Here is a 15,861-nt window from a genome sequence, read left to right as displayed (position 1 = left end):
ATCTGGATGACGTGGCTTTATAGTTTTCTGATACAAAGCTTGGATTGTCTGGATCACTCACTTTTTTTTAGGTATGGACCATTCGCTCTTCTTCTGTTGGAGTGCTTGCCTTCCTTCGGCTTGGGCCACTTACTCTTCTTCTTGACAGAGGGGGGAGGTATTTCAAAAAGACATTCCGACACTCAAGTTAGTAGCGGTTTGATGAACCTCGGTTCACAATTGAGTATAATATTTCTATATGTGATGAGAGAGTAAGTAGAACCTAAGTGGAACGAAATGGGCTTTTAGCTTTGACCTTGTATTTATAAGTTTTCATAAGTCTAATAAAATATAAACAGACTTACCTTAGATAGATTTACCTCATAATCCGATTGGTTGCTCATAAACAACTTTATAATATCTCTAATAAGATATCCTTGATTATTTCATCCTTAATATCTTTAATAAGATATCTTTGATTTTGTTGGACTACTAGCCCAATAATAAGCGTTGACCCAATTATGACTCAACATAGACATGATGTTATAATAACCGATCGACTATTCTTTGTAATCGCTCGTTCCGACACTAGTAAAAACAGAGCATTCAACCTCAGACAATAGGCATCAGGTTAGCTGAAACCGATGCATATAGACTTATTACCTCGAGCCAAGAAGAAATTGATGCATAATACCCTTTGAAAAGCTGATTTTTGGCCTGTCACTAGCTCTACTGGCTCGGTTCACTGCAAAACTGAAGCATATAGCCGTTATTACCTCGATTAAAGGTGTAACCGAAGCATATAGGCTGTCAACATCACCTTTTTCACTATCATCTGAGTTGCCTGTGAAGACTGTGACGCGTCCTACGGCATCGGTTGCTGTAGAACCGGTGTGGAAAAGCTTTTATGCTTCGGGTGACAGAGAATCCGTGTGGAAAAGCTCAGCATATGTATTGGGTAAACCAACAACCGAGGTGTATACATGTGTATGACATCGGCTAACTATAGGATCGGTGTAATAGCTCTTGACTTTTATTCAAATTTTTTTGCCCTACACGTTCATTTCTCCAGTTCATTGTGTGCTCTCTTTCTTTTGCCATTCGTTTTCTTTTGCTTCAATCGCTCCCTTTCATCACTACCTCCAACAATTGTCGCTGAACCACCGTTGCTCAACCACCGATGCTGCCTTCATTGAGAAGTCCACACAACTGCCTCGGCCTGCTGCACTATTGTTGAACCACCGTTGCTGCACCGCCCCTCTGCATTGCCCTCCCTACTCCACACCAACTGCTGCACCGTTCCTCCCTGCTCTACTGCACCGCTGGTTTGGCGCCTTCCTCTTCTCCACCCCGTGGTCTTCATCTTCCTCTCCTCACTTGCCACCGTTCTTCCTCCATCACTGCCCACTTCTAGCGACTCCCTCGCCGACCCTCCCCCTCCGCGGTCATCGCCATTCTCACCCTGCCTCCATTTCTTCTCCTTCTCCTTATGCCTCTGCCTGTTTCTCTCGCCCACTATTCTGGTTTTTGTTTGTCTTTAGTAAAGATGGGAACTTTATGGTTTAATTTTGCACATGGTGAAGTCCTTCAAGGTGTTGCACGGAGGCGTGTCGGCTTTGGTGGCAGAGGCTCTTGCGAGCATAGGCACGTCGGAATATACCGCAAGGTGATGTAGTACCTCATTACTGGTCACAACTTTTGCAAAGCCTGTTTAGAGGGTGCCTTTTCCGAAAAAAAGTTTGATGAAGGAAATGTCACATGAAGGTGGATTAATAGGGAAACCATGACTTTGATAGAATCATGGGAAAGAAGACTGAAGAAGAAAACCCTGAGGAGTCAAATGAAAATGACGAAAATGACGATAATGATGAAAGTCTAGATGATGCAGCCGAGGTTTCAAAACCTGAAAAAAAAAAAAAAAAACATGTTACTGCCTCAGTTATCTAAGAATCGAGGAATAATCCTTTCTCATTTTAAAGCGGTTCGTGACCGAGACATAAAGCCTACCCTTTTTTACCTCACTCATATATGCCTCGGTTGCAGAACCAATGCTTATAAGTAAAAACAATCAGTGTCTTTTCCCCTTACTAGGTACCATACTATACACCTTTTAAATTTCATTACAAAAAATATTAATTTTTTAACTCAAAAAATAGTTTTAAAATAAAATCCCGACAAAATTATTAAATATCTAAACCATTTATATTTTCAAATATAGATATAAATTAATATATAATATGTACAACATACATTTGCTATGATATATACATATATATTAAAAGTATATTATGTATATTTTAAAAGTTTAATTGAGTAATTAATATTTCTATAACACGAGGATGATGATAATAAAATAATATTATTTCAGTTGTATCGAAAATATAAATGACTAAAAACTTTGTAACACACTTTAATATAAACATAAAATATATTTATTCAGTAATGTAGAAAACATAATTTAGGGTGTATGAATATTATGGGGTTGCAGAAAGAAGGAGCATAATAAAAATTAGGATGGGTTTATATTGGGCTTTGGTAGGCTGAGTGAAGTATTGGGGTTTTTGTTATTTTTGAAAAATAGACTAAAGTTGAAGAAAGCTAAAATGATGTTAAAATTTTATTTTCCAATGATGTAATGGTAAATGCATGGATGGAGGTTGGTTGAAGTGAGAGGAAGTTGAGCCGTTGAAACTGGAAATGATAACCTAATTTATCTCTGAATCGCACGTTATGGCCTTTGGTGCATGAGGGCATAGACTAAGTTCAGTTTGACGTCCCCGTGCAAAGCACCCACCCACCCACCTCCCCAACTCTCTAACAACGTTCCCAGTTTCTGCAATTCGGTTTCTTTGTCACCTCCCACCGCTCCTCATATTCTGATGGAGGAGCGGTTGCGGCCTGCGCCGTCGTTGCCACCAGAATCTCCTCCCGACAAAAATTATGAGAGTAGCAAACTCCAATCACCAGGCATCGATTTGAGCACGTACGTTGTCCGAGTCCCGAAGGATCAAGTTTACCGTTTTCCACCCCCCGAGAATGCTCGTCTGGCGGAGCTGCATCAAACCTCTCCTCCAAAGCAGGCGAAAACGTCACGTTGCTGCTTGTGTTGCATAGTAGTCTCCGTTGTCTTGTTGGTTCTTCTGATTGTTCTGGGAGGCGTTTTAGGTGGACTTTTTTCCATGTTACTCTCACCAAAGGACCCTAAGTTTTCGGTGGAAAGCTTTAAGGTGGCAGAGACGAAAGAGAAATACAGCATGAGTTTAAGAGTCCAAAATCCAAATGCAGACCTGGGCATTTCTTATAAAAATAATAATCATGTGAGCCTCTCTTTAGATGGGAAACAGATCGCCAAAGGAGACTACACAAGCATGAAACAAGACCCTCTTGATACGACATCGTTTGGCGTTGCTTTGAAAGGATCAAAAACTCCTAAGAAGGTGGAGGAAAGCATTAAAAATACCAAAAAGAAGGTGGCTGTTACATTCTCCTTAGCCATTCAGTCTCGAGCACGAATGAAAATGGGGTTGTTGAGCAGTGGGACAATGACATTCCACGTTTCCTGCATATTCAAGATAGATACGTTGGCTAATTCCACTCGCATTCTCTCTCAACAATGCCAAACTAAACGAAACTAGGTAGCTCCCGCACCTGAGTAGATCATCCAGGTCTTTTCCTTCTCAAACTTTTTTCTTTTCATGGCCCTGTCGCCCCCAGGATTATTATGTCTATAACTTCTAAATACTTATTATTTTTCTTCCATATACTCTTTATTTCTGTAAGTTAGGATATGCCAGATGGGCCTAAACCTTGTATTGGAGGATCTACTTAGACTAATGATAATGGGCCTTAATCTATGTATAAGACCCTCCAACATGGCATTTAGGTAATTTCAAACCCTGTTGTATTGGGCCACTACCCAATTGTTCAAGTAATTATATATGTTTTAAGTAAATAGAACCTTAACAATTATGCTCGCATAGATTTTTTTTTATTTTTTTTATCTTCTTTCAGTGTTAATTTTATTTACATAATAAAACATAATTTAAGTTAGTAAAAGCAAATATTGAGTTAAAGAGATCTATATATGATAGTGTTGAGATTAAACTTCACCAAATCTAACTGCCATGTATCTCTATCACTTATAAATCAATTCTAATATATCATGGTAACGTATTACTAAGTATCATTAATCATTGATTTTTTCAATAGTTAAATTTAAATTTTTATCATTAAATATACATGCCTTCAAAATTTAGTAAAAGAACTTACTTTAATACTATAAAAACCTATTTCTAGTTATCTAACTTACTATGTGATTCAATTCGTACGAGGATATGTAATCAATTGAAATTAGGGTTAAATATGTTTTTGATCTCTTATCTTTGAATGGAATTTGGAATTAGTCTCTCTTCAAAACATTGGTTTAATTTAGTCTCTGAACTTTAGAAATGTATTAATTTAGTTCTTTTAACCAAATTTTGTTTGATTTATTTGATGTTTCAAACACGTTTCATGATAGCATTTGAGTTTTTTTTTATAGTATTTGACACATTTTTACTTCATTCTTAACTGAGAAACGCTTTTGAAACATCAAATAAAGTTAACAAATTTTGGTTAAAAATACTAAATTCATACATTTCTAAAATTGGAAAATTAAATTAGACCAAAGTTTTGAAGGACTAATTTCAGTTTGTACTAAAAGTTAAGGGATTAAAATGATATTTAACCCTGTATTGATGAAGATTTCTCTTTTCCATGCGTATGTCACCATTGCAATGGAGTTTTCTCAATTTTCTTATAGATTGGCACTGGATTGCTTCACCTTAAAGTATATTTCTTTTTTGTTTAAAATATAGGTTGTATGCTATAATTTCCAAAAATAGAAAAAGTAATTTGAACAAATACCAAACATTAAATTTACTAATCGTATCTTTAAACCTGATTTTTTCTAAATTCTTTACTATGATATATTTCACTTAGAAATTCAACAGGAAATATATTTAGTTTAATTCTTTATTTTCGTTGGTCAAAATAGATTCCTTTAACAAAATTTTCTACATCGGCTTGTTTCCTACAACTTAATTATTCATTTTTTATAATTTTTTTTTATATTTTCAATTATTTTCATATAAATATAATTGTTAAATTAATGCATCAAACTACTTATTTTAACAAAATAGCTATTTTTACTTATGTATTTACAAAACTTAAAATGACATGAAACATATGAAATTAAAAAAAACAAGAAATTTAATTGAATTATCAATAAAATATATAATTTAACAAGTAAAATAGATCATAAAAATACATCAATATATTTATGTTCTATCTTGTTGAAATATTTTGACATTGTTTTCTTTGTTGGCTTAGTTACCATTTTAATCCTATTTTCATTGAATATATTTAATGTGTTTTTTTTTCGTGTTCAATAAAAGTTTCAATTTTTTTTAAATTTTAATCAATTTTGTCTTTTTTTTCTAATGACGTTTAAATAGTAACATATGAAATGAGTTAGTTTATGATTTTTATTTTTAATTTAAAAATTTATTTATGTGTCAAGTTAATATAGTGTCACATGATGGTGTTGGTGTTAATTTTGTGTGTTATTACTTTATGTCTTTATATTTGTTATTTTGATTCAATTATATTTATTATTTTGATTCAATTCAGTGTTATCTTTTTAAAGGGAGCTGTCTTTGTTGAGACTAAATTTAATTTTTATATGAATGTTATGTTGTCAATAAAATTCACATTTTTATATGAGATCAAATTAATTTTAAATCTAAAATTTATATTTTAATAATATAGTTAGAGCTGTTTTAAAAATAAGTGTTAAATATATTGTTGTCCTTTAACTTTTAGTTAAAATTGAAATAGTTGTTCTTCAAAACTTTGATTTAATTTAGTTCTCCAATTTTAGAAATATATGAATTTAGTCTCTTTAGCTAAATTTTGTTAGTTTTATTTGACCATGATTAAAAAAACTAAATCCACACAATTTTAAAGATAAGAGACTAAATTGGTTCAAAATTTGGAAGAGTAACTAATTCTTATTTTTACTAAAAGTTAAGAGACCAAAAACATATTTAACCCAAAAAATAATTTTATAAATATTTAATAAAAATGTCAATTTTAATAAAAATATCATATAACATTTATACAAAAATTAAATTTGGTTTTAATTTGGAAAGGAACTAATTTACTTAATTTAAAAACAAATAGAACGAAATTAAATAAAAATAATTAATACAGAGATGAAATTGAATATAAATAATAAATATATAAACTAAATTTAAAATAAGAGTATAACACATTTAACATTGACATATGAGGTGTCATTGATATGTGACACAATGATGAATGTTGTCAAAAGGGGCACCCGGCCTGGCTACCATGTATTGGTGACTTAGTGAATCAACCAAATCCGACTTATTTATTAGTGAGTTAGAAAAATTCGAATCCGGCTCAACCCGAAAGTTAAACGGATTGGCTCACTAGCTCACTTAATTATAATTTTTTTAAAATAAAAAAATTACAAACTTTTTGTAATTCAAATATAAATAAATTTTGACAATTCAAAATAATAACAAAAAAAAGTACAATACAATCCAAGCCAGATGCTATTTTTTAGGGTTTCATAAGATAATAAATTAATAAAATAAAATTAGGTGAATTGGTACGGATTCAACCACCCGGATGGGTCAGGTTTAAATGAATCGAGTTAAAAATTGACTCCTATAAAAAATACATTTTTTTCAAACCTAACTCTACTCAAACCCGTGGTGGACTGGTTGACCTACGGATCGTAACCCATTTTGACAACTCTAATTATGACTTGACACATAAACAATTTCTATTAAATTAAGAAAATTAAAAAAAAAACACATAAAAATTACTATTTTGTATCATAAAAAAAAATATGACATATAAAAAAATATGACATTGATCAAACTTTGACAAAAATTAAAATTTTATCAGACATGAAAAACAAAATCATTGAACACATAAAAAAAAATTAAAATTAAAATGGTATTTAAACCATGCTATTTATATTGTTGAAATCTATTATTGTTTTGTTATCGGAGTTATTTTGCCTTTATGCGGGAAAGTTGGATTAATCAGACAAAAAATAAGAAAATTCACACATGTGAAATTTTTATGAATATATCATCCAAAGAATCTTGGTTTAATGAAAATAATTTTCTTATAAACATTCGTCTTTCAACATGTTATTTGAAAATTAAACATTCGTCTTTTAATATAGTCTTTTTTTTGTTTTTGTTTTTTATACTTAAATGTTATGTTTTATTTGTGTGATGTTGAACCTTATAATAAAAAAAATTATTTTGATGACGTGACATTATTTACTTGGAGTGCCGTTAGTCCCATCATATATTTGCATCATGAATTGGAAGCCAAAATACAAACCATTGATTTGGAATTTGCACAGACAAAAGAGTATTCCTTCAAACAAATTTAAATATAATTTTACATAACCACACAATCTCTTTGAAGACTGACTCTATTTGCCAGAATGGAGGAATCTGAGAAGAGACAAAAATGAAACTTAAATCGAAGAAATATTGAAAAAGAACTTATTTTAAAAGTTGAATTTTTTTTAATTAAATAAAAATATTTTATCATCAATACTCATTACACTATTTTATAGACTAAACAACTGTTTAATAGTCGTCGTTTAAAATAAGAATAACTTATATTCTTTTATTATTAGTTATATATTGAATTTTATTTATCTTTATAGAGTGTATAATAAATTATTCTTTATTTACTTTAAGTAATCTGTTAGAAAATATGGAAATACAGATAGTTATAAACAATAACACGTTAATAGTTTGGATTTTTTTAAAATTATGGTTAATTTGATCACATTTAAAAATGTGGATATTTTGGACGACATACTTAAAATTAAAATTACAAGTAATTTAATTTTAAATATTTCAAATTATAATCAAGTATAAGAATAACTAAATTGTCTACAGTACATCAATTATCTCGTAATAAAAGTCAAATAAATCAAATTACAATAAATTTGTAACACTTGAAATTCTACTATTATAAATAAAAATAATAATAATATAACTATTAGCTATATTTTATAATTAATATAAATTGCATTGCCTTTAACAGGTCGAAAAACTATGTTAAACCGTTGCTAAAACTCAAGATCAGAATTTTTTACTTTAGACAACATTTTTATGTTGTTCTCTAAATTAAAAAAAAATGGTGATTTTCTTTTCTCTTCTCTAATCATTGGTCCTAAGCCCCGGTGAATCCTGCCAATTATTTCTCTTAATCTCTATAAATAGAATACGTGTAAATATGAAATGAAGCAGAAAAATAATTTTCCAATGTAAAACTGTATATATAGATCGTCTAAGTCCAACAACACATATAAAGTGGTAAAGTGAATGTCTTGAGTTTCTTCACTCCACAAGCAAGAAAAGGAGAAACCAAAAACACTCTTATTAAGCATCCAGTTGCGTACATACTTGTTATATGGATGAAAAGTTGCAGCTTCTGGGGAAGGAAATTAAGGTAAAATGGCATCCCACATAAGGATTCTTAATTATTTTGTTCTTTATGTATGTCTTTACTTATGTCTAATTATTTTTCTCTTTCTAATCAACCCTCGCTTAAAGGATCACACTAGAACTATGTTGGAAATGCAAGTGTGAGTCTAAGTCTCACATTGGATAGAAATGAGAAAGTAGAGCACTATATAAAGTTAAAAGACACATTAACCCATTCTCTTAAGGTTTTGGATAGAGAGTGGTGTCAATCCTTTATATGGATGGGCTCATGTCTCTCATTGGTGTTTGTATTTCATCAGTAAACCTCCTCTTTGATAGACCCAACAAGCTATACCATTAATCGACATTGTACCACGTTTCTCATATCAAGTTCTAAATTCATGTATGGATAAATATACAAAATGATAATCTAGAAATTAACCTTTTTATATTCCAAGTGTGGTTTGTTGCTAGCATGACAATAGGTATAAGTCAAGACAAGTGTTGATTTTTATAATAATTATCTTGAAAAGTATTTTAATATTAATTTGTAATCTGATAAGAGTATGTGACATTCAACTCAATCTTAAATTGTCTGATATGATCCATAATAGGAAATGAATATGGTGGGTGTATATATTTATAGCACTCTCAACTAATGTAAAACACATAACATGAATGAAAGGTGTTGGAATAGAACGTAATGAAAGTGTGATGAGGAGTGGCCGTTTTATAGCAATAATTGGAACTTTTAAGGCTGAGTTTATTGGAGTTTAAGACAGCAATGATGAAGCTAAATCTAGTGGCAACCTATCTTTACACGTATGAAAATGAAGGCATGGAAGCATCCCAATGTCTTCTGCAAATCAAGCACTATGAGTGGATTCCAACTCCTCCTCAACCATTTATAAGATTCACATACTAGTGCCTTTCCCTTTCACACACCTAACCCCATTTAATAAAATATTACTATTTTCAGATTCCATTTTCCTGATATTTGCTTCAGGTGGATGCCCAATGGTTTAGTACACCATCTGTTTCTGTTAATTGTAATTAAGATCACAAGTATAAAACTATTTTGCAGACTTAGAGTTTCTGGATCCCTGTGATGGTGCAGAGAAAAGGATAATATATAGGAAGCAGCTGGTTTATCTACTGAGAATATATATATCTGTGATTGGTAACTACGTGAGTATGTTCGCAGCACCTGGACCATGTGATGGAATAGGATTGATGGTTGGCAATAATTTGAGGGCTTTATCACTACGCAATCATGGATGTAGACTGTGCTTAATCCTTTGACATGTTGCTTGTCTTATTTGCCAGTTTGGTAATTTTATGCATTATTCATCACGACACAAAATACAAGGAAACATGGATAATGATCGATAACAAAAGGAGGAGCCATCGCTATATATGGTACGCTTATCATCATATAATCTTTTAAATATTAACCAAATACAATTTACAAACATCCTGTTGCTATCACGTAAAAATCATACAAAGTTAAATATCACCACTTTTATATATGAATCAGAAAAATGCATATAATTATAGTTAAGAACTTCAAACTTTAATGTTAACCATTTAGAATAAAACTTTAGTGTTATATATATATATATATATATATATATATATATATATATATATATATATGCAAGTTTTCTGAATATAATTTCTTAAAATTGTTATAGGATATTGTATGATATATAGTATGTATCGAACGGTTACTATCTAGGATCGTTCGGTCCAGACGTTGCATTAACTAAATTCAACTACGGTAAATAATGTTGGGTCATAATGAAATTAGCGTTTAAATTATTATTGGGTCAATAGTCTTACGAATGATAAAATAATCAAAGATATCTGATTAAAGATATTGATAAACTGTTTATGAACAACTAGTTGAATCTAAAGGTAGGTTTGTTTTTATTTTATTGGATATGTGCTAGATTAGATCCATAAGACGACTTATAAATATAAGGTCAAAGTCAAAAGTCAGATACGTTCTATTTACGCTCTACTAGATCCAAATACTCAATAGTGATAACAATTGATTGAATATTCGGAATACCTTTTACAGGTATCTCCCTCTTTAATCCAGACTGAAAGCAACCGAGCAATCTAAACAGAAGGCAAGTTAGCGAAACACGCGATTAACAATTAAATCACGTCTTTCAGCCCTACAAATCCCTACCATATATATATATATATAAATTTGGTCATGAATGTGATTATAATACAATAACTTTTTTGCAACTTCATATAAAAGAGAAGAATTATATTAGTGTATTTTATTTTTTTATTTATGTTATTTTGTGTATGGTTAGAAAAACCTAATTATTCTTATTTAATATATTTATTTAATGATAAAAAATTAAAATATTTATATTATAATTTTAAATATGCATATTTCATGGGAGACACAAAATTGATCTGTGTGACATTACGTGAACTTAAACCCTTTTAACTATTATTGAATGGTGATGGAGAAAAACACGCAAGCAAGGTTAAGGTTTTCTGTGTGGATTTATGTTTCCTTTTTTGGTTACAGAGTGTAGAATATATTTGCCTCACTTGGATTTTATTTCCTTTTTTTACTTATGCTTCTCGCTCTTCGATTATTATCTGATCTCAGTTTCCAACACGACTCCCCCTGCTTCTAAGGACCTACTTGTGAAGTAAATCACAAAAAATGGCGGCTATGAATGGATAAAATCTAATAATACCTTCTGTCCTATTTTTTTTCCCACTGTTTTATATCACATTTTTATTTCATGTTTATGATATTTCAAAACTCCTTTTTGTTCCTAAGTTAAGTTTTGATGTTCAGTTTAGTTCTTGTTTTTAAAAATATCGACCTTTAGTCCTTATGATATAGAAAATGTATCAAATCAGTCCTCATAACAGCATTTAATGAACAAAAGATTGATATTTTAAAAAACGGAGACTAAACTGAACATTAAAACTTAACTTAGGGACTAACAAAGGGTTTAAACCTATTTCAAAACACCTGATATATAAAAATGCTTTCATTTTTTTTATTTTATTTTTAACTCTACCAAGCACTAAGCTATACATCTTCATTGATACGAATGAATGAAACTAATTAGGCATATGGTCTCACATACGAAATATAATAAAAACTTCACTTGAAAATATATTATTTCGTCGTATTGAAAAACTCTTCATTTTCCGCTTTTACTCTTCTATAAAATATTTGGACAGTAAAATATTTTGTCATTATATTCTTTTAATTATTAATATAAAATATGTTAATTTTATCAATGCTAATATTTATTAGGGTTAAATTCTTTTTTCTGGAATTTTAATTTGGTTTTCAAGTTTTAAGGGTTTTTATTTTAAAAAATACGATGCAATTTTGTCTTTTTTGTTAAATTAGTATATGTGTTAATAGGTAAGTTTTTTTTAACTTTTTTTTAAAAAAAATTGATTTTCTTTTTTAAAAAAACAACTTTGTTATTTGTCACATGTCAAATGAGATCTTATTAGGTGATGTAGCAGTAACAGTGAATCGGAGAAAGTGACAAATGAAAAATAGTAATTTAGTTATTTTATTTGTATTTTGTTCTAATTTAGTCTTAATTTTTTTTAAATTGAAATTTTCTTTTATTTTTTAAATTAAAACTAAATTTAATTTTCATATAGATGTATTAGGATATTTTAATTGAAATTTATATTTTCTTTAAATTTAACTTTTATATATATATATATAATAATATTTCATTAAAATTTAACTTTTTATCGTGATCCCACCTTTTTGTAAGGCCATAATGAGGTTGATCCATTTTGTCCCATCTTAAAAATGTAAAAATTGTTGTAATGATACTTTATTAAAATTGACATTTTTACTAATATTTTTAATAAGATTAAGTTTATTTAAATTAATATTTTACATTAAACTTTATTTAAATTTTGTTTTTAAATTTTAACTATATTAATTTTAAATTGTTATTAAAATATTTTAAAATTTTATATTTGAATTTATAATATTTTTATTTTTGTATAAATTCTAATATTTTTATAAAAATTATATAATATACGAATATTTGAAACAATTTAAATAAAGTTTAATGTAAAATATAAATTTAAATAAATTTAATATTATTAAAAATATTTAATAAAAATATCAATTTTGATGAAAATATTATTATATATTTATATAAAAGTTAAATTTGGTTTTAATTTGAAAAGGAATAAAATTGTTTCAATTTAAAAAAAATAAAACTAAACTGAGACAAAATATAGATAAAAAGACTAAATTTCGATTTTTTACATAATATTTTTTCTAATAGAGACACATAACACTATTATTGTCACGTCACACTATTTGTGTGACATGATCTTCATTTCACATATGACAATTTAAAAAAATAAAATAAAAATATTTAAAACAAATTAAAAAACAACAAACGAACGTGTGATATTAAGTTAATAATATTAGTGTTATACTAATTGAAAAAACTAAATTGCATCACATTTTCAAAAGTAAAACTCAATTGAAACTAGTTTAATCCTGAGAGTAACATTGAAAGTCTAATATAAATATAAGGACTATTTATTATCAATATGTTTAATTAATAATTTAATTTTTATACTTGTGTTTTTCCTTTTCTTTTCAATAAATTAATATGTTTAATTAATAATTTAATTTTTATATTAATTATATATTTTATTTTATTTTATTTTATTTTATTTAATTGAGTTTTAATATATTTTAAATAAAATTAATTTATACAATCGCATTAAACTGACGTTAACTTCATTCAAAATATATGATATATGTTATCTTTTATTTTTACATCCTTCTAATTTAATATTTGACACATTCAAGATTTTGACATACAGTATCTTTCAAATAGTTTATATGTGAGACTTTTTTAAATTGACATTTAACACCTATCAAACTTATTAATACTAATTTAATAAAAAACTAAATTATCTATATTTAATAAATATTCTAATTTAATTAAATAAAAAATATATAAATATTAAATAAATATAAATCTAAATATAATGACGAAATTATTAATTAAACTTAGAATAAATTCACGTCAACTTTTCTTAACTTTTCTTTTTCTTTATTTAAGTTATGTCTTAACATGAAAATACCAAACATGCACACCAAGCAAACAAGCAAGATATAATGTCAATTATGTACCAGTGAAAAATATTTAATTGAAAAATAATATTAATTTTGTGGGTTTTTATAATAACAAAAAAAAATCAATTAGTAACCAATAGTGTGCTACAATAAACTTTGATTCTTTTAGTGATTTTCTGTTATGAATGTGAAAAGGAAGAAAGAAAAGGTAAGGCAAGTTGATATTGAGGAGGAATTTAGATATATAGTTTAATGAGAGATTAGGATTAAATTCCATTACCAATACTGTATAGTACAAAAAAGTCATAGTAAAAAAAAAATACTTATGTCAAATATAAGAATATCTTACAAACGGTTAATGTTAAAGCTGAGTTAAGATGACGGATTCATTTCACTATATCATAAATCACCCAACGTAGAAAAATAGAGAAAATCAGTTTTAAAAACCGAGTAAGAATTAATGTAGAAAATTGGTTTAATACTATTGATTATGTATACTTTAAAACTGTACAAAACTCATTTTATATATACACACACATTAAATAAAACCATATTTACAGTATAATGTTTTATATTCGTATCACCTAATTGGTTCGAAATAGTAAATGTTTCTAGTTTTTTTAGGTGCCGCACATAGAAAAAGTGATATAGAAATATTTTATTAAAACTAAGAAAAGTTTATTATTTTTCTAAAACAATTTTAAATTAGACTTTAAAATGTATGGAAGATGGTGTTGAAAGTTTTAAGTTGATTAAAAATAAAGTTAATTTATAATGTATAAGTGAATATAAATTTTATTTTTTAAACTAGTTTTGTGAGGTTTTCTTAATCTAATGCACGTTAATTATTTTTTTAGAAAGATATGGATAATGCTATGTTACTATTATTGTCGAAGTGAGTGTCAGACGCGCCAAATTCAAGATTTCACACATCAGAAGCTGATCCGTAATCCTTCTCCGCAAAACGTAAATATCTATGTCCCTGGGTTGTAGTCCCAAAAGATATAGAAGAGATGGTAGACAAGAAAGAGAAAGGGACAGGAACAGAGTAATCTCTTATGGAGGAGATAAGAGATAAATATATCATTCCCCAGCTCTGTTTAAGCGGTTAAACTATTTACTTTCTCCCAATAATTGTTCTGATTTTGAGTTGTATTCTCGAATCACGATTAGGAAGTTGTAAGTCTTACTTTCTACTCAATTTGTCTAAGTGGGTGAGTGTTTCATAGAGGCTAAAGTGTGAACATTGAAGAAATGAGGAGCTTTTGTACAAATTTGGAATAATAAAAAAAAAGTGAGAGAGAATAAATTTATACATGATATTAGACGTGAATTAGTTGTGAGTCTTTCTCCCTCCACCTCCAAGGTCTCGTCCTGCATCTCTCTATTTTATTTTAATTTCTACTGTACCCCTATAATCCTATTCTCCATAAGTCTATCCCTATAATTCTGTCGCATCTCACACAAAAACCTACACCCCCTTTCTTCTTCTTGCTCTCATTTGCTCGCACCTCCCTTTCTTCTTCTTGCTCCCCTGCTGCTACTGCTGCTATCTCCCCTGTTGCCTATCTCCAAGTTAGTATTTTTCTTCTGAGATCTCAGATTTGTTTATGTTCTGGGTTAAAAATCATTTGCTTGATCTGTGTTGCTTTATCTCACTGCAAGTGTTGTGTGTTGCTCAGATCTCTGTGCGAATTTACAGAACCACAATTGGAAGTGCGGTTAAGAGGAGCCGCAGTTCGAAGGGCGGTGGAACGAGAACCGCCATTCGATTTGCGGTTGATGGTTTTTGGGGTGCAAACCGCTAGTGGAACTGCGGTTAAGAAGAGCCGCAGTTCGAAGGGCGGTGGAACGAAAACCGCCGTTCGATTTGTGGTTGATGTTTTTTGGGGGTGCAAGGCAGAATACGCTGCTCGAATTGCGTTCTGCGTTTTTTGTGAAACGCAATTGATACTGCGGTTGCAGTTGCTGCGTTTTTGTTTTTTTTTTTTCAAAACTTTGTTTTTTTAATTTTTAGGTTGTTTGTTAATTTTTTTAAGTTTATAAAATTTTATATATTATTTATTATTAATGTAATTTAGATTAAGGATTAATTATGATTTTAGGTTAACTATTAATTAATTTATTGAATGAAATAATTTTAATTAATCTAAACTATATTTTCGTAAATAATTTTATTATATTATTTATTATGTATATAATTTTAGTTAATTTTTATTATCACAA

The 15,861-nt window shown here is 29.0% G+C and overlaps 1 protein-coding gene across 1 annotated transcript; it reads left to right on the top strand.

Moving 5' to 3' along the window:
• Positions 1-2,645: 2,645 nt before the first annotated feature.
• Positions 2,646-3,891, top strand: LOC106760362 (NDR1/HIN1-like protein 13). Its single transcript, XM_014643800.2, has one exon. The coding sequence runs from the start codon at positions 2,859-2,861 to the stop codon at positions 3,612-3,614; it is 756 nt and encodes a 251-aa protein (XP_014499286.1). The 5' UTR covers positions 2,646-2,858; the 3' UTR covers positions 3,615-3,891.
• The last annotated feature ends 11,970 nt before the right edge of the window (positions 3,892-15,861 follow it).

Source organism: Vigna radiata, chromosome 5 (genome assembly GCF_000741045.1).
Source record: "Vigna radiata var. radiata cultivar VC1973A chromosome 5, Vradiata_ver6, whole genome shotgun sequence".
NCBI lineage: Eukaryota > Viridiplantae > Streptophyta > Magnoliopsida > Fabales > Fabaceae > Vigna > Vigna radiata.
This window is presented reverse-complemented; position numbering and strand designations above follow the sequence as displayed.

Coding starts and splice junctions, on each gene's coding strand:
- LOC106760362 (XM_014643800.2), top strand. CDS start 2,859: ATGGAGGAGCGGTTGCGGCCTGCGCCGTCGTTGCCACCAGAATCTCCT.